At 53.7% G+C, this 27,223-nt stretch overlaps 1 protein-coding gene across 1 annotated transcript in view; it reads right to left on the reverse strand.

Moving 5' to 3' along the window:
- Window positions 1-1,204: 1,204 nt before the first annotated feature.
- Window positions 1,205-27,223, reverse strand: part of TRIM8 (tripartite motif containing 8) — a 29,718-nt gene continuing 3,699 nt past the window's right edge. The window contains exons 3-7 of the mRNA XM_050340026.1: window positions 5,702-5,797; window positions 4,591-4,824; window positions 4,186-4,217; window positions 3,498-3,613; window positions 1,205-2,778 (exon numbers count right to left, since the gene is read on the reverse strand). Of these exons, the coding sequence (XP_050195983.1) occupies window positions 2,171-2,778; window positions 3,498-3,613; window positions 4,186-4,217; window positions 4,591-4,824; window positions 5,702-5,797 (1,086 nt within the window). The 3' untranslated portion in view covers window positions 1,205-2,170. The remainder of the gene's footprint in view (window positions 2,779-3,497; window positions 3,614-4,185; window positions 4,218-4,590; window positions 4,825-5,701; window positions 5,798-27,223) is intronic.

A 27,223-nucleotide genomic window follows, 5' to 3' on the forward strand; every position in this document is an offset into this window, starting at 1 on the left:
TGGGAACACAGAGGGGAAGCACCATGAGGTCCCTGCACCGAGGCTGGGAGCATCCTGCTCCCTCCTGCTGCCCCAGGGTGCTTTGCTTGTGACTGAGAAGCAAACCCCCAGATATCCCAATGGATTCGGGGGTTCCTAAAGAGCCCAAGCAGGACAGGGTTGGGAAGAACCTTGCAGGACAGAGTTGGCCGAGCTGCCACCCTCTGCACCTTGTGTATGAAGCAGCATTAACCCGGAATACAAAGGGGCAAGAGGTGCTGGCTCTGCACCCCAACACTGCCTGGGAAGGGGGCCCTGTTGGCCAGGGATTTGCTGCCATCTCCGTTGGGATGGAATGGGGTGAGCTAGGTGTGAGAGCCCCCCTCCCTTGGACCTACTGTTCCCCTCTTTCAGCTCACTGAGACTCTCTCCCCTTCCTGTTTCCCACCAAAGCAGCACGGGGGGAATCCAAACCGGAACTAAACCCAGGGGCGTTTTGTAACCAGGAACAAAATAAAGCAAGCCAAGCCTGAAGAGAGCGATGGAAAAACCCTCCTGCCTCTAGGACGCTGCTCTGCTTTATGAAGTCAGACTCATTTTTCCCAGACCATGAGCTCGCCCCTGCACAGCCACAGCCAGGCCAGCCCACAGCTCCAACGCATGTCCTGGGAAAAGGGTTCCTCCTCACCCTTCCCAGCCTTGGCTGAGAACAGAAGGTCCCCAGAGCAACCCAGGGTGCTGCCAGCACCCACAAGGCCCCATGGGGCAGTGGGGCTTTAGGTGGGGACAAAGCCTCAAGTGCTGGGTGCCGGGGCAGCACCGTGGCCGGAATGGTGGATACTGGCAGAGTCAGGAAAGCTGCTGTCCCCAACCCCATTCCCATCCCACAATGGGGATTGTTCTGGAGGCTGTGGGCAGGATGTGGCCCGGCCGGCTCCATGCCTGACTCACATCCTTGCCGTCTGGGAGGGAGCTGGTGGAGAGCCACGGCTCCAGCACACTTCCCCATGGGGAGGCGGGATGGGCGCTGGTGGGAACCCCCTCCACGGCTGTGACCTGCTCCCCAGCAATCCCTGAGCTGCTCCCTCCCAAACAGCCCCTCTGGAAAACCCCCCACCATCATCCAGGCCCCTGTGGGACCGGGGAGTGGTTCCTTCCAAAAGCAGGTGGGAGTCTCCTGCAGGAGGTAGCGTTCCTAGGGGAAGAGCTGCAGCAGAGCGAGGCATTTGCACTAAGTGATCACATTTATTTGAATATTTTGTGTGTGTGTGTGTGTCTGTGTGTGTATCTAAAATTGGTTACAGAATAAATACCTGTGCCTTATAGCAGGAAGTCCACTTTTTTTTTTATACAAAGTGCTTGTTACAGGAAGTTGCATCAGCGATACACAGGACGGGGGTGCGTTTCGGCAACGCTTCCCCTCCTGAAAACTAGAACAGGTTTTTTTTTTATTTATTTATTTGTGGTTTTTTTTTTTAAAGTTTCTTTTCCCTTTTTTTTTTTTGTGCATTAAATTTCCTGCCATTGTGTATTTACAAATCTCTGAAAGAAGGAAAAAAAATGCCAATATGCATGATAAGTGGCCTCATAACACAAAAAAACCCAGCCTTTAAAAAAAAAAGGTAACAAACCCAAAATCTACAAGTATCGTTTCATACTGAATCAATGATAGACTTTTTTTCTTTCTTTTCTTTTTAAAAAGGGAAAGAAGGGGGTTGGGAAAAGGGAAAAACTCAATCAAACCAGAAAAAACGAACTTGGAGAAATGGAAAGAGAGAAGGTGCCATTGTCCCTTCTGAAGTTTTCCAAAGGCAGAGAGGAGCGAGGAAGAGCGCGACGCACAGACCCAGACGTCCGACTGAAATCCCCATCAATTTCTTCTCAGTAATTTCTCCCTCGTGTTTTCCCAGCGAGGGGCAGGAAGGACTTTCCAAAATTAAATTAAAAAAAGAATTAAAATGAAAAAACCTTATTATTTAATTTTATAAAGATTAAAAAAAAAAAAAAAAGAGAGATATGATAGAACAACAACCCTCCCCAAAATCCTGGAGGGGCGTGAGGCAGGGAAAATATTGGGTTTGATTTAAAAGGGGTAAAAAAAAAAAAAAAAAAAAAAAAAAAGAAAAGCCAAACCAAACCAGACTTTTCTGTCTGAACACGTCATCGAGCGGGACGCTCCAGGGTGTGACGGTTAACTGGTGACGTAGTGTTTCGCCGATGGCTGGCCGTAGACCCTATAGAAATCCTGCCGCCCGTGCTGCTGGGATGCATCAATCCATTCCCTCACGGCAAGTCCCGGGAGCGACTGGGGGACGGCGGGGGCGGGCGGCAGTGGGTGGGAGTACTCCTGCGACGAGACTGTCCAGGGGAAGTGCCCCGACCGCGGGTAGGGCTGGTGCCCGCTGTGGTTGGACACGGAGGAACAGTAACAGTTATCCACGGAGCAGACGAGGATTTTGCGCCCGCCGTACTGGGAGAGCACGGACTGCTGAGATGACGTGGTGTTGGGGTAGTGAGATGGGTTGAAGACGGAGCCCGAGTGCACCGGCTGCGGGCCGCTAGGAAGTCCAACTATGTGCTGTGTGGAGCTACAAGGCACCATGGCTTGTGCGGACTGCCCCTCGCCAGCTGAAGCGCCCTGGCTCATGTACTGGCTCGCCACAGTCCCGGACGATGGCTCGAGGAAGCTGCCCTCGGGGAAGGCGGTGGAGTGCTTGCGCTTCTCCGCGCCGGAGTTGCTGACGGTGCAGGGGTACATGGGGATACTCTGCAGGAAGGGGACGGGGGTGCTCAGAGGACCTGCGGAGGGGAACAGGAGAGGGGAACTGCATCAAGCACAGCATGGAACAGCTACAGGGAGCTCTGGACATTTATCCAAACCTGCAGTGAAGCCCCAAGACCTGCGCTCCAGCCCCACATGAGCAGAGGGTCCCCCAGCCCACCCCACCAGTGGCAAAGCAGGCGCACAACCACACACAGGGGGATTTGCAGGTTCTGTGCTGGACCCTTGCCAGCAGGCTCAGAGCAGCCTCAGGCACTGCTCTGCAAACAGCTTGTCATCACAGTCCCTCACAGGACCAGGGTGGGACAACCTGGGGGACAAACCCAAATCCCCCAGGGAAAGAGGACTGGGAAGCCTCTGCAGGGCGTGATCTGCTCTCAGGCATGGGCTGAGGGCTGTGGGACCACGCTGGGCCCTGGCTGTCCCTGCCCACATCCTGACCCCTATTTTTCCACTGACTTTTCCTGCTGATGGCCAGCCCCTCAGGAAGCCCTATATTTCAGGGTTTCACGTAACTCTAAAACACAGCCATTTCACAAGCCAAGGGAAATGCCCTGGGGAGAGTCAGGAGCTCATTTCATGACTCCCTATGCCCCTGCTGACTGCAGAGGGGCTCCCTCCAGGGGTCCCTGCATCCTGACAGCTCTCCCCACCCTTTGTACTGGGATCTGCAGGACACCCAGCTATGGATACAGGAAGTAGTGCACGCACCCCACAGCCCTCAGGTTTCACCCACCTTCCAGCAGCTTCCTCAGCTGCTTCTCCTTCTTGGCGATCTCGTTCAGGAAGAGCTTAGAGTTGAGGTGGCCGATTTTGGGTGGGGGCAGGCTGCCACCTGTACAGTTCTGGGTCCTTTTGGGGACAACGGACAGAGAGGAGAGGCATGAGGGACAAGGCAGACTTAGGAGAGGGTCAGAAGTTCCTTCCCCCACACCCTCCCAGGGATAGACCCCCTCCCTAGGGTGGAGGGCAGAAGCGAAGCTGTCTCTAGTGGGCAGGACCTTCCCCGTCCAGCTTTGCTGTGAACTTTCCAAGCCAGGGCACATCTGCAGTCCATGTCCCCCCTGCATGGCCACCCCAGCTCGCCTGTGCTCTGCTGGTGCTGGCTTTGAACCCCTGCTATGTCTCTGCCCCAATGGAGCTGGACTGAACCCTGCACCCCAATCTGGCTGGGGTGCTGGGTCCCAGCTCTGCTCTTCCCACAAGCACACTGCTGTATTTCTCCTAGCCCAAGGGAAGGACCAGATTTAATGGCTGCACGAGGGGATGTTTTCATTTTCCCAGACACAGAGAGAAGCTGAGGCACAGCACATGTCTCTCCCAGGCCCTGAAGCATCCCTGCCCTGGTTCTCCTCCGGACATGGTGCTGTTGTGCCCCTGTGAACATGAACGTGCCCTTCCCCCACGAACACGACTGCGCTTACCTGTCCATTAAGATTTTCACAGACTTGGTGTTCTAGGAGTAGAAGGAGAAGCTCTGGTCAGTAAAGCCAGTACCTGCCACAGCAGCCACATCCCCTTTCAGTGTCAGCTTCTGTGGCCCCCCAGGAAGGCACAGGCTGCCCAGGGGTGCTGAGCCCTCTCCCTCTCAGCACGGGCTGCGCCAGCCGCATCTCCAGGCTGCAGCACCTCCTCATCTGAGGCCGGCACTGAGCCTGCCCCACTGCTCCTTGCTTTCTCCCACTGCCGAGCCCTCTGGAGGCATCAGCCAGCCCTGCCAATGTCCCCAGCCTGCTCCCTGCCATGCCCCACACCTCCCCGATGCTCCCCACACAACCAGACCTCCCCAGAGCCCCCGTCCCACCCCCAGCACGGGCAGCTTGTCTTACCTTCATGAAGTTGATGTCCTCAGTTTTGTCGAACATGACCTGAACAGAGCTGAGGAGCTTCTTGGCCTCCTGCATGCGCTCGTTGAGGTGCAGGACTTGGGCTGCATTCTCATTGCAGAACTTGGCCTGGGCCTTGTCCAGGATCTCCATGGTCTTCCGCAAGTCCTCGTCCAAGATCTGGTGCATCTTCTCGTACTGCAGGCGAACCTCGTCCTTCAGCTGGCTCACCTTCTCCTGGGGAGAGGAGCAGGGTCAGGCCCTCTGAGCCCTCCAACCTGTCCCATGATGTTGCAGGACACCCGGGTCCTTTCTCCAGCAGGGAAAGGTGCAACCTGAAAGCTGCACCCCAGCTCTGCTCTCCTGCATCACTTACACAGATCCAACCCTGCCATCAGCTGCCACATGGGACTTCTATGTGCCAGACCCAATAGGGACACTGCAGAGGTTTGGCTGGCCCAGGAAATCCCTGGACCTGCTTTCTGGGGTCTATCTGTGAATTGCCTCCAGAGAGCTAATGCCAAGCAACAACCTGCTGCACCACTGATCCAGGTGTGCTCCCCTGAAAAACCCCATCTATCTCCATCTTCATCCCCAGTCCCACCCTGGGCGGGAGATTTCATCCTCCAGAGACCTTCCCTTCATGTTCTAGGAGGCTGAGGGGCTTTAAGGACCATGAGCTGGTCTTGTTTTCCCTGTGGCCCAGCAACACTTGCTTGCATCTCTTCCATCTCATGGGTATTTCAGTGGTTTATTCAGGGATCTCCCACTCCAGACCCTCCCTTTCCACTCAGGATGAAGCAGGCAGGCTGGGGAACTCTGCACTGAGCTGAAGGCAGGGTGGGCCATCTGATACTCAAGGGCAGCCTTGTTCCTCACCTCCCAGCTCACCCCAGCACCCATGAGGCTGTAGGGCAGCTCCAAACACACTTTGTCCCCCAAAAGGATGACTGACTGCCAAGACTGGAATTGAGGCAGCAGGTCTCTCCAGCTATTCCTTCCCTGCATGTCTGCCTTCCTCCCTGCCCACCTGGCCCCTCTGTCCCAGGAGCTTGTCCCCGTGGTGCCATGGGGTGACAGTCCCCAGGGCTGGCCGCAGCAGGGTGCCAGTTACCTCGACCAGCCGCTTGTCCGATTCCAGCTTGTAGAGCTGCTCTTCAATGTCCTGCTCCCGCTCCTCCAGGCGGTCCTGCTGTTTCATCAGCATCTTCTGCAGAGGTGGGAGAGAGCAGCCTTGTCAGAGCCCAGCGACCACACAGAGCTGGTGAGCGTCGGTGCTGCCCACACCAGCTCTGCCCATGTGTTTGGGAGGAACAAACACAGCAGGATGCCACCGCTGAGCTGAAAGCCCATGCATAGCTGGTGGAGCTGGAAACCACGCAGAGGGGCTGTGTGTGCCGGGCAGCATTATCTGCTGGGGACCTTGGTCTGGGTTCCCTGGATGGGGGCAGCCCCTAAGGTAACTTTCTGCAGCCCAGTCAGTGGGGCTGGGTCAGAGCCAAGCCCTGGGGACCCTGGCAGGGACATGGAGAGGCTCATCTTCCACTAAGGCAGCACCGTTTCAAGGCCCATCACCCACCGCCAGCAGGCTCCTGTTAGACATCACCACGTCCCTCACGCCCCTGTACACCACGCCAAATCCTTTCTCCCTTCCCCGCCTCCGTGACAAGCCCCAGAGCCAGCATCAGTGTAATCGGGAGGGACAGAGTGAGGAGGAGCGGGGCCTCCCCCCGCCACACTGCCAGCCCCCGGCCCCACTCCTCAGGGCTGGGCCTGGGCCATCAGCCGAATAACTGGGACAAGATCTTATCTCCAGCTACCAGTGTGGGTGCCTCGCTCCTGCGCGCTTCCCCAGCCAGTATGAAACCCACCACCCAGGAGAGAAGGGCTCCATCCCTGTGAGCAGGAGCAGGGCTTCCCAAAACACTCTCAAAATCAACTCCAAATATTCCTCCACCACGGTTACTGGGGGGGAAAAGCCAGGACACCAATGGGTTGAGGAGAAGGGCTTTGCCCAGCACAGAGACGTGGCATTAGAAACTCAATGATGGGGGTGAGATGGGAAGAAACCAGCAGTGAGAATGAATTTCGAGGGGATTATTGCTATTATAAACTGCCACTCGGGAATTTATAATCAAGTAATTAATTCCTGGACGAGGCGGGAGGGGGAGGGTGGCAGAGGCGCTGCCGGGATTAATTGCATTGCAGGGAAAGGCTGTCACCTCCGACTCAATTCAGGAGCAGGAATGCGAAGCCTCCTCCCTCCTGTTGTTTTTCTTAAGGTCTCAGGCACCTCCAGCCTCACTGTCGCTGGGCTCCTACCACTAATAATAACGAGGAGCTAAAAAAACCCAGCTTCCCACTCGCAGGCGCACTCCGCGTGCATGCCCGGGGCCCACACGTGTGCACCCACCCAGGCACATGCAGACAGACACACAGACAGCACTTCCAGTTGAAACAGGGGCTGGCTGAGGGGCAGCCACAGTGATTCAGACACCCCCAGCTATGGGGGGACATTTGCTGGCACGTGTGTACAGAAACACAGGGACCTGCAGCATCCAAGGGCATGTTGCTGCTGCTCCTGATTTTAAGACCCAATGAAGAAGTGGGAGCACCCACAGGAAGAAAGATTTGATGCATATATTAAAAATCTCCTTTTTTCATTGTAAAAGGGTTGTTATTTGTGCTGCTGTAGCATCAGGAGTCTGCGGCCCACTCCCAAGTTAAACACGATGGGAAATGAGCTCTGGAGAGAGATGAAACACCACTTGCTTGGAAAGAGCTAAGGGTGCAAGAAGGAACCACGTCCCAGGTCCTGTGCCAGTAGCCAGCCCTGGATGTGGGGCCACTGGGGCATTTTCTGGGGGCTCAGACAGGGTTTTGGGTCCAGCACCAGGCAAAGCCATGGTGTGGGTGGGCAGTTGTCCCATATAGCCAGGCTGAGAAGTGGCGGGCAGCAGGCCCACTCCAGGAAAGAGCTGCTTTCCCACATCCCTGCTTGCAGAAGGCCAATTGAGCATGGGAGCCGAGGCAGGTCATGCTGAGCTGCTCGCTCTCCATGCAGGAGAGCCAAAGGACAGCGAGCTTTGCACTGAGCCCTTCCCTGTGCCTCCCTGCTGCAGAGATTCACCATTCCCATCACAAGCAGCCTGATCCATCCCACACCAGCCCACCAGGAGGACAGCCGAGTCCAGCAGGGTTCCCAGGAGCTTCCCAATCCTCTGTCTGACCTCCCTGTCTGATAGCTGGGACAGGGACATGGAAAAACAGAGGACAGGATCCAAGGCTTATAGCTTGCTGGGCACAGAGGCCAAATCCCTGTCCCACTCCGACATACGCATCAGGTATCTGACATGGAGGCAGTGGTCTGAGGCAGCCCCTGCCTTTCCCTCCCCGGTAGTGCTGGGATGCTTTCAAGGGGAAAAGCAGGCTTTCCCATCACTTCCAAATGCCAAGAAGTCAGAAGCCACCCTGCCAACCCTACTGGTGTGAGGGACCCCCAAGAGAGGGACCAAAAAGCCCTGGACATGCACGTAGCATCACCCCGCAGCTGCCATGGCAGAGCTGCCAACCTTGTGTTTTGTAACAAAACTTAGACTGCTCCGCTCCTGGAATCATACAATTATGTGAATTCACAAATATACACACAAACGTCTATATAAGTAAGTTTTTATACATGTAAGTTAATTTTATAACCCCTCACAGCTGGAAAAAGTGACCAAAAATTCAAACTAAAGCCACAGAAATCAGAGAGAATAGAGGACATGCAGTGTTTTCTTTAAATCTCACATTTGAGCCACTCTCTTGATTTTAGGGCGATTTAAAAACTGTACATGCCTGAGACTGCACTGGGATGGGAGGGCTTTTCACCCATGGCAACAAAACCTTAACAAGGCACGTGGGTATGAACTACCCCTTCCAGCAGCGAGGGGCAAAATCTCACTGTCTATGCAGTGCAGGCCAAATTCCTTAGGTATTTTGAAAAGGAAAATATATCCCTTCCCCTTCCATCCCCTCCCAAATCTGGTATTTCTGAAGTCATGAACTCCTCCTTCTCCTCCTCCTCCTCCAGGATCAGAATTTCTCAGGGTAATTTCTCATATTTCATGCATGACCTTGATGCCAGGAGAACTGCAGTTCCCTCCACACAGGCACCCTTCCCTGGCTCTGAGCAACACTGATCCCGGTTTGTCTTTTCTGAGACAAGTCGCCAGTTTCTGAAACAGACGTTAAAAATGCTCTGTATTCCAACACCAGCTGAGAATGAACTCATCTCATGAATTAATGAATTAATCAGTGGCTGGGGTAAGCGGCTGGTCCACCGTGACCCCACTGGCCCCAGTGAGACAAGGCTCATTGATGGACACTAGCTTATTCTGAGATGAACGTAATCTGTCCTCTCTCTATGGAAAAAAATAAAGTATAGTGGAGGTACAAACGTGCTGAGCTCATACAAGGAGTCAGGAGACACACTGTGGACATTAACCTCATGTGGGAGCAGAACCACCGGAGGTGCAAGGAGAAATGAGCAGAGGCTATCCTTGGCTTGCCCATCAGGAGCCCCACACCAGCAGAGCAGGGATTCCTGGGGAACCGTCATGGCAAGTTAGATGGGTTGGGGTACCAAGGTCATGCACTGGGAGGGAAATGCTACTGGAGAGGCAACTCTGCAGGAAGCAAAGCAAGTGCTGCAATGTCTCACTGCAGGGAGGATGCACACAGCTGGTCCCCGTGGGATCGTGTTGGGGAAAGGCTTGCTGACCACCGGTATCCGCCCAGGGCTTGCTGGGAGAAAACCACCACCAGGGAAAACATCACCCTTGCACTGTGCACCTTATTGCACCTCCCAGTCAGTCCCCCTGAATCTGCACTGGCCCCAACTCTCAGCAGCCGCTCCAGCGTGGGACACATCCACCCCCAAGGCAGGGGATGGGGAGATGTCTGCTGGGGGACAGGCAGTGAAGAACTTCTGCAACATTAAATGCTTGAAAGCCACAAGACAGGAACACAGTAATAAAGAGTTTAACAGCTCTGATGATACAGGGTATCTAGGCTCCTTATCTGAGAGCCACTGCACCGCATCAGACAGACGTGTTACATACACGGGTCCAGCCCAGCCAGTTGGGAAACTCCCCACCGCAAAGGGGAGTACTGGGGTGTGGGAAGGAGCTCACACCCACCCAAGACCTCCCAGGCAGGGAGAAATCTGCGGGCAAGATGTCTCCCTGGCTTGTCTAAGGCTTGTCTCGCCACTGTCCTCTCCCAAAGGGCAGAGCTAAGCCTGTGGTCACTGCTGAGCCCACAATAACAGCAGATTGTGCCCCTGCCCTGCCTGAGGCCCAGCACTCCCCTCATCCCTGCTTCACAGCCCCCAGCAGCCCATGGCCCTAGGGCATAAAAATCCCATGACATGCCCCAAGGTTCCACCTTCTCCAAGGTTGGTCAATGCCCTTGTGAGCCTCCTAAGGAGAGCTGGCAGGGGAGAGCCTGTGGCACCACTTCCCTGGGGTGCTCGAGTGCTCACCAGCCCGTGCCTGACTCCCAGCAGGATCAGGAAGGAGCCTGGCAGCTTCACCTGATATGAAGCAGTGCCCCATGACCTGCTGAGCTGCTGTGGTTTAGACAAGAGCTGAAGCAATGAAAAGCCTGTGTTTGTAGGGTAAATAAAGCCCATGCAGCTTCTCTGATGTCTAATAAGTGCTGTGCATCCTTCAGGGCCATTCACCTTGCAAGAGCAACCAAGTCCCCACACAGTGACCTGCAGGATGCTTGCAGGATGCTAATTCCCAATCAACTGTGCTGGAACTGTCTGTGGGTTTGGAGGGTACTACAGCAGGGCAGGGGGACAAACCACAGGAGTGCGCAGCCCTTGTTACTGTAGGAAACTGGGGGGAGGAGAGAGCCAGACTGGCCCACAGAGCGCCTTTAACCACAGCTGGATGGCTGGCCCAGGACGGGCGCGCTCACTTCCCTGCCTCTCTCCTTCCTCCTCCTGTGCTGAGGCCTTCCCCAGCCACGGAGTGAATAAGGACATTGTTTGCAGTCACCGGAAAGCCAGAATGGAGGGAGCAGTTTGGAGCACAAGGGGGAGAAAGGGTAAGGAGGAGGAGGAAGGTGGAACCGGAGCAAGGAAGCCGCAAAGGGCAGATGCCTGTTGCGGGAATGGCTCCAGACACCTGCAGCTCAGCCCAGGGACCGGGATCAAGGGCTCCCATTGAGACACACGTCCCGGCACGTTGCTGGAGACGGGCCTGAAGTCACAGTGACTGAATTTTAATGCACCGAAAGCCCTGGACCAAGGAGGCGAACGCAACCTTTCGCCTCCCTGCGCCTCCCACACACAGACTTCCCTCTCCTCAGCCCCGCTCTGCTGTCAGCTGGACAGTTTTCTGAGAAAAACCCATGCAATGAGCTATTTTCATCCCTCCTGAAAGCATCCCCCCCACCTGCTAGCACACCAGCACCTTGACACTGTGAACATCTGGGGCACAGAACTCTAGTGTGCCCCAAAACCAGGATCTCAGACCACAAGGTCACACACCGCCACAGCCCAAGGGGACCAGTCTCAGCAGCCCAAACCCCCTGGAGCATCCCTCCCACCCTGCCACAGTCTCCTGCTAATCAGACCCAGGTAAAATCAGCTCTTTCAAACTCCTCACAGCCCCCACGGCACTCGCAGAAGGCTGATCCCCTTACAGGGACAGGAAGGAAATGCTTTCACATTGGGGTTTCATCTTGCACACATTTACAGTAAGCACCAGGCAGCAGGGGAGGTCTCCAGCCAGAGCAGGAGGCCTTGCCTTCCCTGGACAACCCAGAGCACACACATTGCTCCAGGCTTTGGCTTTTCTCGTGGTACTCCTTGTGCAGAGATCAGGCTGGTTTATCGTCGGCAGGGGAAGGAAGAAGGGAGGGGAAAAGCTTCCAAGATATTAATAGCTGCCCTTGCTAGGAAGGGATGGGAGCAGCAGCCATGCAGTGCACAGGCATCAGGGACCCCCTGAGCACCAGGAGAGCTGGGGGTGGAGAAGGGCTAGAGGCCAAATATTCAGTGCCAGCTTGGAGGAACAGGATGCAGGGTGCCTCTTGCAAGAGCAGCTCTCCATCCTGTTCCCACGCTGGGGTGAATGTCCAGCCTGTCCCCATCACCCTGTGAGGTGCTGCCTGGTCACCAAGCCTCACCCAGGACACTGGGGAGGAGAAACCATCAGGCAAAGTCCCATGTCCCACCTCCAAGTGCCCACCCCAGCACAGGACATCCCTGCAGCAGCTGGATGCTCCCGTGGAGGCACAACTCACGGCTGCTTGGCAGGATTCAGGCTGGCCCTGGTTCCTAGGGCAGCCCGGGATGGTGGGCATGGCAGACCACACTTCTCTGCACGTCCCTGTACCAGAGCAGATCCTGGACTGCCATGGGGCTGTGCCAGTGCCTGCAGCCCGGAACAGCTTTTCCCCTTGTTTACATCCAGCAGAAAGGAAGAACTTGTTAGTAAGGGGAAAATAAAAAGAATTGTGTTGGATGGGGCCAGCAGCAGGATTTCTGGAGGCCAGGAAATGGGGACCTATTCTCAGTCAGAAAATGACCTTCAGAAAGACCTTGAGGATGTTAATTTGCCTTCCTGGGCCTCTGTGTGGCCCCCTGCTCCTCCCTGCCACAGGGGTTCCTTGAGGCTGTGCCTCTCACACAAATGGGGGAACAAGGCTGGGGTTCTACCCAGCTTTTGGACCCCAACTTCAAGCCATGGACTGGCTCCCACTGCTGTCAGTGTCCTCTGACAAGGATCTGCTTCAAGGAGAAAAGGGGGATAAGGGAGATTAAGGAGCAGAGAGACAAGGGCAGTGGATGGAGATGTATCACCTCTCTTCCAGCAGCCCTGCAAGTCCTGGAGGCAGGAGCCTTCCTGATATGGGGTGCACAGTATGGGTGATGTGTCCCCCAAAACAGAGGCTCCCTGAAGACACTTTTGCAGCATGTTGGAGGGCAGGAGTGAGGCCATGCTGATCATGGTCGACAGCAGCCAGTGTGTGCCCAGGTGGGCAAGGAGGTCAATGGCATCTGAGCTTCTATCAGCAATAATGTGACCAGCAGGTCCTTTTCTGCTGGGTCACTTCCCACCCATTTTTTCCCCCAGCCTGTAGCGCTGCAGGGGGTTGGTGTGACCCAAGTGCAGGACCTGGCACTTCACTTTATGGAACCCCATACAATTGGCCTCGGCCCATCGATCCAGCCTGTCCCCATCCCTCCATAGTCTTCCTGTTCTCCAGCAGATCAACATTCCCACACAAGTTAGTGTTGTCTGTGAACTTACCGAGGGTGCACTCAATCCCCCCAATCCAGATCATTAGTAAAGATATTAAACAGGACTCTCCCCAAAACTGAGACTTGGGGAACCCTGCTAGTGACCAGGCCTTTGGTCAGCCTCCTGCCCCGCATTTTCCAGGAGAGATGGCATCCGACCAGGGAAAATACTCCCACACTGTCCCAACAGCACAGGGACAGCAGATGCTTTTGGGTGGTGCAGGAGCAAGATGGAGAGAGCTAGTTGGGTTGTGGCTGCAGGCGCGACCAGGCCCTCAGGGCAGCAAGGAACTCAAGAAATATCTTTTCTTTCTGCTGCAAAGGGAGGGAGAAGAGATCCCCACCCAGGCCTGGGTGCGGACACTGGCCAGCAGCCCACCCCAGCCAGCTTTTGGCAGGGAGGACAGTCCAGGCCACCTTTGCCTGGGAGCAAGGAAAGCCAGGAAGAGGCACGGGGTTCGGCTCTGTGTTTATGAAGGACAAGGTCTACATCTTCTTTGCCATCAGGGGTGTGAGGGAGGAGCTCTTTTCCTCACCCCTTTCAGTTTTAGGGGGAAAATGTCCTGGTTTGGGGCTGCTGATAAATCAGTTCCAAAATTCACCCTGCTGCTGAGCCATTGCCAGCACAAGGCTCCGGTTGCAGGCCCTGGCACAAGCCTGCCCTGCCCAGCACCAAATGCCCTTTGAGTAACCGGCTCTGGAGCACCGGCATCAGGGCACTGCTCGGAAAGCACAGGGTTTGGTTTGTGACATCCAGGAAGTTTCAGACATCCAAACTCGAGCGCCTTGAGCAACCTTTTCCAGACACTTGGGACCTAAGACTGACACCTGGAGCACATCTGGTCTTGATGACCAGTGTCGCCTTATGCTTCCTCCCCACCATGCCAGAAAACAAAATCTAGTCCCTGAAGCTACACCAACTGGGATTCAGCACATTTCACAATTTTTCAGAGCCTAAAAGATTGTGTAAAAAAGTCCCGCCCTTTCCACCTTCAGCACACTCTGTGCTTGTGGTTCCTCAAATGCTTCAATCAATTTATATGGACGTTATGGGGCCTAACCTCCTTTTCTCCCTCTACTGTCTGTTTTCAAACAGCTGCCCCTTCCTAACCACGGATCCAGATAAAAAATAACTCCAGTAAAAAAAAAAAAGCAGTCTCTTTTTGGTGGGATCATCTCCCCCAACTGACTCTCAGAAGTGCTCTGCCAGCTCCAGTGGTGGCAGTGAGTTGCTCCTCCCATAACCCCCACAAAAAAATCAACAGGTTTTGGCAGCACCCCCAATCCGGCCTCAATCTGCTGCTGTCCCAGTCTCGTCTAGCTCTGTTAAATTCCAAGATCTTCCCGACATGCTGAAATCTCAGGGTCCCAGCCAGTTGTCCCCAGACTGCGGCTGGGGGAATGGCTTGCCTTCCAAAGCAGCCATTCTGCAAAGACCCACTCCCATCACTTGGCAGCAAACCTACCCCCATCTGCAGCCCCTGCAAAATTGAGAAACCCTCACTCTCTCTTCCAAATAAACATCTTGGATTCAAGATCCAGCTGGCCTGTGTGATCTCAGAGTCTTCTCCCTGCAGGGGTGAAACACAGCCAGCCTCTTCCACCCTTTCTCCTATTGCAGGCTGAGCAGCCTCTCCCTTGCCCAAAGACCTCTGCTCTGTACCCACCACAGCTGAGCCCCGCCATGGGGAGACCTGAACTCTGAACAACAGCCCCTTAGGCTTCCTATTCCCCTGATTTCTAGTTTCTGCTCGGGAGGGAGCCTGGCCTGAGGATATGAAAGCACAAACAGGTTTTTTGGGGGAACTCAGATACCACCGAGGAGCAGAGCAGCAGCAGCAATACCCACGTGCACCCACGTCCCAGCCATGAGACCATGGGCATGTGCCCCATCAGCATCTCATTTGGGGACCTAGAGATGAGGGGTCCGGCTGCACAGGCAGCTGCCAGACTCAGGCAGCACCAGAAAGAAAACCTTCCTTTGATTTAAAGGCCATGATTTCATTTTTTTTTCTCCCAACTGATCTAGTTAAACTTCCAACTGCTCAAGGCTATTTTAATTTGTACTGGTAAGTTAAATCAACACAAACAAGGGCAGAACAGGTTTATATGCACCTCTATTACTGGCTTGCACCAACTAGAGTGCAGCTACATTTCTCCAGGCACCTTTTTTTTTTCTCTAATAAAGATAAGGGGGGACGTTTTTTGTGCACCTTCAACTGACAAATGGAGCCTGAAAGTGAGTTGGGAGTCAAAGCCTTGAGGAAAGTCAAGGTGACTTATGCGCCAACAGGCTGGATTCAAAGAGCTTTGCAAAAATGCAGATCAACTAACAAGATTTATAAAACCCGTTAGGGGTTTAGAGGTCGCTTAATTCTCAGAGGTGCCAAGGAAAGTGCCTGACTCACAGAAGGATGGATGGGGTTTACGGAGGTGGCTATCTCAACCTTTCAGTTGCTTCAAGAAAAGGGGACTCAATTTCTCTTGGAAACGAGGTTTTGACATGCCAAAGTGTTTACTCTGAGCCTTGGCTCCTCCATCACCTACTTTAAGGAAAAAGAAACCAAGTCCTGTTGCTGCAGACAACTGTTACAAACATCTACTGAAAGCAACAGCAGAATCTGCTGCTTCAGCTCACCAGCGCCAGACACCACCCAGAGGAGTATGAGACTCAACCGCATTCGGCACACAAGTTAGAAAAAATAGAAGAGGGGAAAAGACTTTGCACTTCTACAGCTCCCCTGTGCCTGGTGTTTACAGGCTGAAAGCAGCCTGTCAGCACCTGTGGGCAGCCAAGGCAACGTACAGCGAGTCCATCCACCTCACTGACCATGACCATGACCTGCTGGACATCGAGGACCCTCTGCTGCCTCCCCGCTGCGTTTTCTCTCTCCCCCATTTTTTTTGTGAGGCGGCTGTTGAGAACCTGAAAGCCCGGATTATAATCTTTATGAATCCCATAGTTAGATCGTGCTGAACAGCAGCCCAGCAATACCAGATGTTCAAACAAAGCTGCCAACCGACAGCTGTCTGCAGCTTGCAGCGTGTTTTTACTTTAAAATGCAAAATGATACCAATCTATATTAAAAGAGAGACATTCTGAGCCTTGCGATAGCAGCTGAAGCCGCGGATATTGCTCTTTCATGCAGGGTGTGGCGGCAGAAGGAAATATCTCAAAAACTACTGCTTAAGCCACCCTCCCAGCCCCCCCAAATCCTGGCCCCTTTCCTAATGGGAAGGAGACTCACATTACTGCCTGAGTGCTGTGAATGTACCAGTGCGTGTCCAAACAAGCCAGCAAAAAGAAAAATGCAGCATGAACAAACACCATCTAATGAAGGATGCCAGAACGAATCTGGGCGCTGCCCGCACCTGGCTCTCAGTGTGCGGAGGACAAAATGACACATGGGGGGACAGAGGGAACCGGGGTGGAGGGTGCAGCCCCTCCTGCACCAGTGACCAAAGTAGGAAGGCAAAGGTCCCTTCTGGCAGCAAAGCATCACCAGTAGAAGCTAGGGATGGAGGGGCATCTTCCACTGCTTCAGTCCATCTACCCAGCATCCCACCTTGGGTTGTCCCACATTCCTCTAAGCTTGTGTAGTACTGACCCCAGCGCGGAAACTCTTCCTCTGAGACTTGACATGCAGTAGGTTTTGAACTTGAGGTTTTGAACTTGCACTGCTTTGTACCTTTATCTGTTAGGCTGGCTGGGACCAGGCACAAAACCCTACACCCTGCAACCTTTTCCACATGTCAGCTGCTGGGGAAGGCAAGAACCGGGGCTCAACCTTGCTCTCCATTATTCTTCCCTCTGGAAATGCAAGCCACCCACAACCACTGCATTTTGGGGATGACAAGTCCCAAGCATGCTAGGCATGGCAGAGTACTCCTGGCTTTCAGGAATTGTTTGAAGAGGGCTCTCACTTACTCAAACATGACGTCCCAAATTCCCCACCAGCCGCGATCACAGGAAATCTTTGGGACCGGTCCCAAGGCTGCCTCATTGTGCTCCGAGAAGCAACAGCATGAATGAATCATGCTCCTCAACGTGACACCCAGCTCCCAGCAACATACTCGGGACCAAAATATTTACATTGCAAATGAGTAAGAATAGGACCAGATCCCCTCCCCAGCATGGTGACATAAAAAGGCCAACCTGGTCTTGCATCAAGCAAGTGGGTGGCAGGAGGATGGGTAAGCAGGAGACAGAGATCAGCCCTGTGCCTCGCAGCCTGGCTTTGCCCAGCGATGCTGAACCAGAACCCTTCCCCTTGACAGTGAAATTGCTGCAGCGGTGAGCAGAGACTACAATCCCCGTCGTACCATGCTCCTGCTGGAGCTCAGCAGCCGGGTGACACGTGAGGGAGCATGCTGGGACCTGTAGTTTCCAGCCAGCCAGCTGCAAAATGCCATCCTCCAGTAAACACATCTCGAATTAAAGTGATGCGAGGCCCCCAAGCTCCTGGCAAGGCGCCAGCCACGGCTTCTTGTTGGCAGGCGCTTGGCCAATTCCCATGTGTTGTATTAGCCCTTTCCAAGGAGCAGCCAAAAGCCCACACCCTGCAAACCCCCTTGCAGCCGAGCTGCAACCTGCCCTTGCTGAAGAGATGTGTCTGCATGGACAGAGCCCTGATGCATCCCTGGGCCACAGGAAATGTCAGCCCTGCTCCTGCCTTGGCGTTGGGCCCCTCCACTTCTGCTCCGTGGCACCGCAGCACTGACCCTGGAGTAAGACCCTGCAGCCAGAACTGGCCAAGCTTCAGGTCCAACACTGCATCCCTCGAGGGGTCCAACAAAGATGCTACAAAAGCAATCAGAGTCATATGCAGCAAGAAGCAACACTCTGGAGTGGTGCTTTCAGACAGAGCAGCACAAGCAAGGCAAAACTCCACCAAATCACCACACCGACAAGGCTGGGGACAACTCCGTCTCCACAGCACCCTGGACGGGCATGCAGCCTCTCCTGGAGTGCTGCTGCCCCACGCTCCAGCACAGCCAGACTGTACGTCAACCCCTGGGGAATGTGGCACCCTTCTCCTTGCCTGCTCACCCTCCCTGCTCCGGAGGAAACTGTGCGCCCGGCTGATGTCAGGAGGCATCACTTCACACAAAGGCCAGGCTTCCTGGCAGGGAAGGGGTGGGGGAGCGGGGAGGAAGGGGAAGAGGAGCCTGGGGCAAAGGCAAGCAGCATTTCCAGCTCCTTGTGTGTGCATGAGAGGCAGCGTCAGGAGACAGCACGGCCCCTTCTACTTTTAATCACCCTTGCACTCAGGAAAGAGAGGCAACGTTCTATTTCCCAGTGCCCTTCACAGCAGCTACAGCATGGCCCTGCCCTGACAAGCCGTGATGGACCACCCTGCGCACCCCTTTAAGGATGCAGAGAAAAAAGGGACTCAAGTCTACTTTAATTTGCTTCTGCAAATAAACCATTTACATCTTCTTCACCTCAGCCAGGCTGCTGCTGAACAGGGGAAGCTCCCTGCTCAGCACCCATCCAGGAGAAAAACCACTTCTATGACCAGATCTAACACCAGCACCCCCAAAATGGGCATGAGTGCACACCCCACCTGTCTTCTGCTCATGGGTGGCTAAATACTTGTGGTACCCATGAACAGGTAAAAATAACATATTGAGGACAAAGTCAAGAATGAGCTGCAGTCCTCATCTCCCAAACTCCTCTCCCCAGTGCGCTCCCCAAAGCCAAGCATCTTTGCAACACACAGAATTTCATGGTACCCACAGCATCAACATGACCTCCTGCTTCAGCCTCTCCTCTCCTTCCTCCTCCACCTCCCAGGGTCCCAGCTCACCCCTAGGCAGCAAAAGGGGCTGGTGGCTGCACTGCTTTTGTTTCCACCTCAGCCACGCTCCCAAGGGCAAGAGCACTCTGGACCAGCTGCATGGGGACCAGTGAAGAGGGCTTGGCTGTAGGGGACCTGCAGAATCTGGTCGATATTGACTGAAGAGGGCAGTCACTGATATTGCAGGGGGCAGCCAGGGAAGGTGGGTTTGGGATATGGGCATTGCCAGGGAATAACTGTAAAGGAGCAAACCCTGCCGCTCTCCTTCAACGTGCTGACTTCTGCTCCTAGGAGGAAGCCTGTCATTGGTTTTTAATCTCGCCTGATTACGGGACAGCCTTTGACATTATTGATCTCAGGCCCCTGAAGTATCATTTATCTTCCAGGTTTGACTTGGTGATCGGAGCTCGACAGCTCAGACTCCAGTCAGCTCTATCCTCCCAGGGAGCCAGGGGAACTGCTCTGCTCAGCTCCAGTCCTGCTGATGCAGGTGAGCCATATTCGAGGCTCAGTTTCCATCCTCAAATGAGGTGGCTTTCACCAGATGCCCTCTCCCTACCTGGTGTTTCATCTTCTGACTCAAAAATCCATTTGCTTAGGTCTCTGGCAGACCAGCAGTGCTTTCTCAAGCTTGGCAGCCCAAGGTGTCTCCAGTGTGCACTGCTTCCCCCTTTCAGTTTCATTATCCTCTTTCAAAGAGGATGCAGGGAAAGCACAAATGTTATGGGATGTGCTGAGAACTGCACAGAGACTGGGGGAACAGCGCCAGCATGCAGGGTATAACCAGAGAAGCCATTTCTAGCTGTGACTGCACTGCCATTTTCTAGAGCAGAAGGACCAACAACAGCAGCTCCTCTTTCCCTGGAGAGACTGCACCCAGAGGAACCTGGCAGCCAATGCAGTTCTGTGGTGGCTTCCCCTTACCTGCTGGCCAGCAGAGCTGCCTTGGGGCCAGCTCGTGATTTCTGCTTGACCTTCAACACGTTAATGCCTGCTCCCTCCACCAGGCACAAGAGATGGGCCCACAGGTTCCCTCTCCCAAGGTTACCTCTATCTTCCACCCAAGTTGACGGACACTCCCAGCCTCCACTGTTTGAGAAGAACAAAGTTTTCTTCAAATGTCTTCGTCAACGGTTACTGGGTGTAGTGTGTGAGTGAAGGCTGCCCTTTCGAAAGATGACTCCTGTGTCTCTCTCTCTCCTGCAAAGTCAGGCCTTGTGTTTTGGGAAGGAGGAACATTTCCTGAGGAAGGCTCCAGCAGGCAGTTTTTAACGCATAGAAGAAGGTTTAGCTTTTGCTCCTTGCCTTGTTATTGTTTATCAGATTGCTGAAAAGCACTTTGTTAGATGGAGATTAGCACCATGTGTGTTCATAGACCGTAGCAGGAGCCAGCCCTGGGAGGAAGCGCCTGTAAGGGTGCAGTTAGCAGGTTCTGCAAGGTACCACCATCAGCAGAGAAAGCTCAAGTCTCCAGGATTGCTTTACCACACTTCCATGGACTTCCTGACTTCCTAGCAGGTCCCCCCACCTCTGCTTACCTCTAGTTCAAGGTAATACCCTGACTCTCTGACCCAGATTTTAGATTGTTGCAGAGATTAAAATGGCCTTTTTCTCCAGTGTTGTAAGTAGAATGCTACAGATTCCTTAACTGTAAAACAGTCCCTGGTTTTACCTGCTGGGCTCACACCCTCTGGAGATGTATTTGGCAAGGGGTGGTCTTCACATGGGGTGCTATTTCCAGTTCCCTGCCTGGATGTCCTGTTGTGCAGGATGCCAGCAGGCAGAGGCAGGAAAACAACTCCAAAATGTGCTCCCATTCCCTTGTAGGGGCAAGGTCCTGTGCCCACCCGCTACAACCAAACCACCTCTGACTGAAACAGGGTTCACAGGCCTCAGCCTCTCAGCCACAACAGGGCAGCTGTGGCAGGAGAGCTGCAGTAATTCCCTCCTGGATCTGGCCACCCCCATCACTAAGGGGCTAGCACAATACCAGAGGGAAGGGGGAGCGCAGCACCCCCCCCACACTGTCCCCAAAGGGTCTGCAAGGGGGACAGAGACCTTGCAGCGCATTTATTCCGCTCCATCCATTTGAGAGGCACGCTTCAAGGGGCTTTTTACTGTCAGAGGCGGGTGCACCAGGACAGGAAAAGAACAAAGGGAGGCACCAGCACCCCCAGCCCTTTGTCTGAGCGCAGAGGAGCTCACCTGCAGGGAAAACCTGCTCCCACCGCAGAGGCAGCAGCTCCACATAGATTCAGATGGGGAGAGGGACGCAGCCCCACCACCCCCACCGCTAGAAGGAGGATAATGAGCAGAAGGATGCAATCACATTACCCTCTCTCTCCCCTTGCCACACGCACAAGCCCGTTACAGCTCACACCAACCCCCCCGACTTTCCAACAACCGCAACCAGCAATAAAAACCACTGCCACAAAAATATCAACCCACCCCCCAGTGTGATCGATCTGTGTCTGCGTGTGGCCGAGCACCAAACCCTGGAGCTTGGCTCCACCGACCAGGATTGACTGGGAGGGAAGGGGGTGGGAGACTAGTTTCCAGGGGATGGGGTTTTAAAGCCACACAATAACTGGCTCAAATGAGGGTTTAGATTAAGCTGTCGTATGGCAAGGGAAAACACTGCCTCCATTAGGACATGGGGGATTTTCCTTCCCTTTCTCCAAAGCTACAGCTCTAGGATGAAGCTTCCAGGTCACCCAGGCAAAGAGAGGAGAACTGGGTGATGCTGAGCAAATGGGGGATCCTGAAGAGGGAGAGATGGGTGGAGGGAGGAAAGGGCAGATCAGCCCTCCCCAAACCCCGGATCATACAGTCGGCTGGTCTGACAATGTTTACTCATATTTCAGAGAGACACAGCCATCCGGAACGTCACTCCCTGCCAACTGCCTCATCTGGAGCCATCCGCAGCTCGGCTCTTCCCAGCCTGCTCCAGAGACAGCCCTCCCCCAAAGCATCCACATAGCAAGGAACTGAAAAAGGACAGGTAGGGGGAAGAGAAGAAACAGATAAATTAAATAGATTTGTGTTTAATTATTTTTTTTTAACAGTTCTGGTACATTATCCCAGCAAATAGATGACTTCGACTGCACATTACATTGACAGCACTGCTGCAGAGTGGCAGGGCGCTGCTCTGAGCTGGGAACTTCTGCTCATGTTACCATCACAAGAAAATCACAAGACAGAGGAGGGACAACCACGATGCCCTGGTGCAAACAGGCTGAAGCTGTCCTTATCAGAAAGGATTTGGGACTGAGAGCCTCTTCCCTGAGTTCATCTGGGGGACATATGTAAAAACTTTTGCGTGCATCTACAGTCTCATGCCTGTAAATAACTGTCCCTCCCTCTGTATTTGGAATCAGGCATCTTTTCCTCCCATTCCCAAGAATGCTGGCTGTAGCTCTCCTGGGAAAAGAAGGAATGGATGCCTCTATCAGTCCTTCTTCCATGGAGGAAAGAGAACATCCCTGGTCCTGGACATTTCACATGTCCCCACTGGTCCCCCAGCATCTGCTCCACCTTCTCTACCAGCACACAGAGGTTCATTGCAGAAAATTGGCTATCACTGCAAGCAAGCTCAGCAGCTCCAACTCCTGTGCCGTTCCCCTTATTCCAATCAAACCAGCACCTCCTCAGCCTACAGGCTATTGATAAATGCAGAAAGTTGACAAAGTCACCAGAACCTAGCCCAGATCCATAGCATTTTATTTTTTAAAAGCAAGAAAGCCAGGCCAGACCAGATTCTGCCCCGGAGCCTGCGTGGCAAAGCAGAATCCAGCTCCAAGTGTTTATTTATAAATCCGTACATACATGTACATTTGAATTCTGACAGAATTAATTCTGGCATCCAGCTAATTCAAAGCATTCCTCCCCCATCACACTACTGTTGCAGGCCAGCCCTGCACAGAAGCTGATTATAAAATGCTGCACTAGCCAGGCATTTCTGCAAAGGCTTGTGCTATTGAGCATTCAGTCTTTCCTTGCTTGGCTATTTCATTGTTTCGGTGTCGATCCCTCCTCTCTTGCCCTGTGTTTCCTGGTTACTTTTGTCCCTGCTCTGGAAGCACTGCTGCTCTCAGCCCCATTTCAGTGTCAGATTGAAAAAAAATACCAAAACAATTACATAAAATTAAATAGAAGAAAAGAAAAAATTATCACCATGTACCAAGATTTCCAGTAAACAGATAGGTAACGAGGAAAAAATAGGCCAATATGCTGCAAGGCAAGCTGCAGACAGATCTGGGGATAGAAAACCCGCTGCCTGCCTCCCAAGTACAGCTAAGAAATCCCTGTGTGGTCACACGCTGTCCTCTGGAGCAGAGAGGAGAGAGGTCAGGGCAGCCAGCACTGTAAGAGCCTCTTTATTCTTGGGCAGTTGCATGAATCTGATCGCTTGTGCCCTTTGTGAGACATGGAAATCTGCCTTCTCCTTCCACCCCCTTCACCAGCCCCTCTTCTGCTCCCCCACTCAGATGGGGACAGAGGCAACTCTTTGGCTCCAAAGACCAGAGAGGCCATGGACACTGCTCGGGCAGGACTGGGCCAGGCCGAGCATTCACGAGACCCTGAGGACAGTGTTTTTTTGGAGCAAGGGGAGGGGACAAGAAGAAAAGGATGGTCTTGGGACTGGCACATTCCTTGAAGGGCTCACCCAGGCTCCCACATGCAAGGCACGAGGCTGAGAGGTGGAGAGAAGCCCAGGGTGTCACACTGCAGGTCGTGTCTCTCCTATTTCTCCCTCTCCACCACGCTCATGGGGTTGAAAGATCATGAGAGTGACATGCTGCATATCTCCATGCCAGCAGCTACATGATGTTCACATAAATATCACAGGTTGGATTTAGATTAAACAAGGGTCTATTATGCCCTCATCACCAGTAAAAGCTGGGTTTGCATCTCCTGGTTCAGAGACCAATCCACAACAGCCCAGTTTCGGGGACTCATTGGAAGTCACCACCTAGGGATGTCATCCAGGTGGAAAGCTCTAGGCCCAGGCTGTCTGGCAAGGGATGGCAAGCCTGTGCCCAGACATACCTCCCTGCAAAGTACAGACAACCCCTGTATACCACAGGGGGGGGATAAGCCTGGGCTACATTTTCTTCCTATTCCTTGTAAAGCAACTCAGGGTCCTCAGATGAACCTCTTTCCCTATCCTCCTTCCACCTCCCATTTCAACAGCACCCATCCACACTGCATTATCCCCTATGGGAAGAGGAGCATTCTCCACTGCAGCCCCTGTCCTTCTCCTTTACCAAAGCTGTCCCCTCCACGCAAACCTCCTCCCTCCCACCCAAACCCACCAGGCTGCCTTCTGGCATCCTCCATCTCTGCTGTCACTTCTTGGATTTACTCTGCACAGAAGACATGCAGCTGCAGGTCTGGAGCAACCGCTGGCAACCTGATGGGCTGAGGGCAAGGAAAATGCTCAAGCTTAGCAGGAAAGCAGCGGAGAAAAGCCCTTAATCCAAACCCCAGGGAGGCAGGAGACTGCTCCAGTTCAGCCAAAGATCTGGGACCACCAAGATACCCACTGCTGCTTGGCCAGCAAACCCAGAGGGGTTTGCAGCAGGGTGGCTCAGCCCTCCCCAAGATCTCTCTAGGGCAGCATAGGCTGGTATGGGTTCAAAATATCAGTTGAAATATGCTGCCCCTGACAACACAGCACAGCAAAGCCTGACAGATCAATAGTGGTGAGTGGCACAGAGCTAGGAAGCCAGACTAGGTGGGTGCTGGGATTTGTGCCACTGCCCAAGGCCCAAGAAGTCAATGCTCATCATGGCAGCTTGACCAACTGACAGCATCCCAGGGCACAATGAGCAGTCACATTTAGGAGCACAGTGCCAGACTCCTGAGGCCCCTGAGCAGGAATCAGGGAGTGGGCAAAGTCAGGGGAGGGAGAGACCTGGGTTAGGCTGACCTAACCCCTGGGTTGGGCTGGCGGTTCAGCTCTGGAAGTTCAGATGGAGGGCGCAGGGAGAACCTGCCCAACTCCAGCTTTATAGGACCTACTGCAAAAATTGTCTGGGGACCAGGTATGCTCAAAGAGTGCCACTGCGAACACCCGCCAGGCACCAGCCCACACCATCTACAGTCACAAGAGCTAAATTAACACTCAAGCACTCGGGCACTTGCGCTCACAATGCCTCCAAGTGAGCTGCGTGCCGTGCTCCTCATAAACAAATCATCTGGAAAATAAGTAAGCCTGTAAAAATCCAGTCCATCACAAGTTACCAAACCTGTTTCAGAGTAAAACAACCTAGAGCAGCTCATGCCAGAAGCCTGGCAGTGGAGCTGATCCCAGCCTCCCCACCAGTGGGGCTCCCTAGGTCTCAGCAAAACGAATTGGGCACAGATGGCAGCATGGGGATGCAATGGGAACTCACTGGTGGCCAATGCTGGCAAAGAACCTGAGTTTCTGGTACTGACTTGGGATTCATCTCTTCCTGTACTCCTACCAAGTACTCACCTCTCCTCTTTCTCATTATTTAGAAAGCATGTGAGCTGGCCTTAGGTGGGGTGCTGCCAAGAAAGTAAGCCCAAATCCACAGAGTTGCAGATGGACTCACCAGCCCAGTCCCTGTCCCCCTGGATTTGCTGAATGGACACAGGGAAGGAAGCATCTGTAAGGGTGCAGCTAGCAGGGTCCAACATAACCACTGCTGGGTGCTGTTCCTACACACCTGCAGGAGGATCCCCAATGTTTTCCTGCAGGTTTCAGCACCACAGCACATCTTCTCCCTCTTAATATTTAAACCACAAGAGATCCTCAAAATGTGAAGGGATTTCTCCCAATTTCCAAAAAACATACTGCAAGCTAGGTCATGGGGAAATCTATCTCCTTCCCCTGAAACAAAACAGAAGCAGAATCAGAGCCTCTCTGCCCAAGCCCCTTTCCACTCGTGGCACCTCCAGCTAAGGACAGGAAGCTGGGACAACCCCAAGCAAGCAAAGATGTACCTGGCCTCAATCAACACTGCGCCACACAAAGGCAGGCAATCATGGTAATACCCTGCAAGTGAGTCCCTTTCTCTGCCTGCTGACCCTTGCTCCAGTCCTGGAAATGTATTTTTCCCCTTTCTGGATGATGGGGGCGGGGGGGGGAAACAACACATCAACCTCAAGCTGGAACAACTTTCTTTTTCAACCCTAGAAGCAGGTTCCCCCATGCAGGCAGGAGGCACGTGGCTGGTGCAGCAAAGGCAAAGATGGAAGACAAAATGTTTCGTTTTGAGACCTTGACACAGACAAAATGACAAGAAGTACAAAAAAGAAAAAAAAAAAAGAGAGTGCGTTGTTGGCTTTTCCCCCCTCTCCTCTTTAAGCACTACAAAAACAGGAAACAAAGGAGAAAACATCTCACGGGGGGAAGGGGAGGTAAGCGCTTTATACGCCCACGAAAGAAAGATTAACCACATATTTTATTTACTGTTTGTATTACGGTTGCACCGTGGAGTTCAACTAATTCTGAGCCAGGGCTCTGCGGGTTTGTGCAGCACCTAACGCTGAGTGGGGTCCTTCCCCCAAACCCACCAAGCGCGTGCCTCTGCTTCAGGCGAACCCTGCACAGACACCCTCTTTCCTCCCGCAGACACCTCCTGCCTCCAGCCTCTTTCCTCCAGCATGAGCACTCTTGCCCTAACTGCCAGCTCACAGCTGATAAAGCGCTGTCCCCAAGGACTTCTGAGCCCCTTTTCCCCTTCAAACCAGCCTGCAACTGGGGGTAAGGTGCCCTTTGAGACATCTGGCAGCACAGCCAGAGGAATAAATGCTAAGAAAGGGGAGTTTATGGGGAGAACGTTTGCAGGCTCCAGTCCCTCCTCCAGGCTATGGGGGCCACCACCACACCAGGTCGATGTTGCAACCCCCACACTGGCAAGTCCCCTGCACCAAGGACAGGGCTCCGAGCCTCCCAACTTTGACTCATTTCTCAATTAACGGCTTTCCGAACGCAAGCCACACATGGAACAAACCTCTCACAACGGGGCCTCCCCCGGACCTCCCAAGCCTGGAGTTACTCATCTGCCCCCTAGCCCCAGCCCTTCTTTTCCCGGGATGCTCCAAGCGTGGCTCACCGCCGCCGCAGGGTGAGCAAGCAGCCAGGAATCCCGGGCTTGGCTCCCGCAGGCGGGAAACCGTCACCAGCTGAGCTCACGCACCCAAATTCGGGAGCCGCCGATGCCACCTTCCTTGCTGGCTGGCGAGGGGCGGCTTTCAGCCAGAGACCTGGCCAAGGCCACGGAGCAAGGCTGGCAACCTGCTGGGTGATTTTCCCAGGGGATCATCCCTACTCTAGCGGCTTCATGGAAGAACTGCTTCAACTACAGGGGGGATCCTTTGGACACACGGTCCCCCAGCTTCGTGCTGTCCTTCATTGCCCCAGACTCCAAGCACCCAACCGAGCCACGCGCCTAGCGGGAACAGACAAGCTTATCATCACAGAGAAAGGAAATTAAGATAACGTGGCGATGGAGGTACCGAGGGATTTGGCCAAGGTCACAAAATAATTCTGCGGCTCTACAAT

The sequence above is a fragment of the Myiozetetes cayanensis genome, unplaced genomic scaffold, assembly GCF_022539395.1.
Source record: "Myiozetetes cayanensis isolate MyiCay16 unplaced genomic scaffold, myiCay2020 scf10, whole genome shotgun sequence".
NCBI classification, from domain to species: domain Eukaryota; kingdom Metazoa; phylum Chordata; class Aves; order Passeriformes; family Tyrannidae; genus Myiozetetes; species Myiozetetes cayanensis.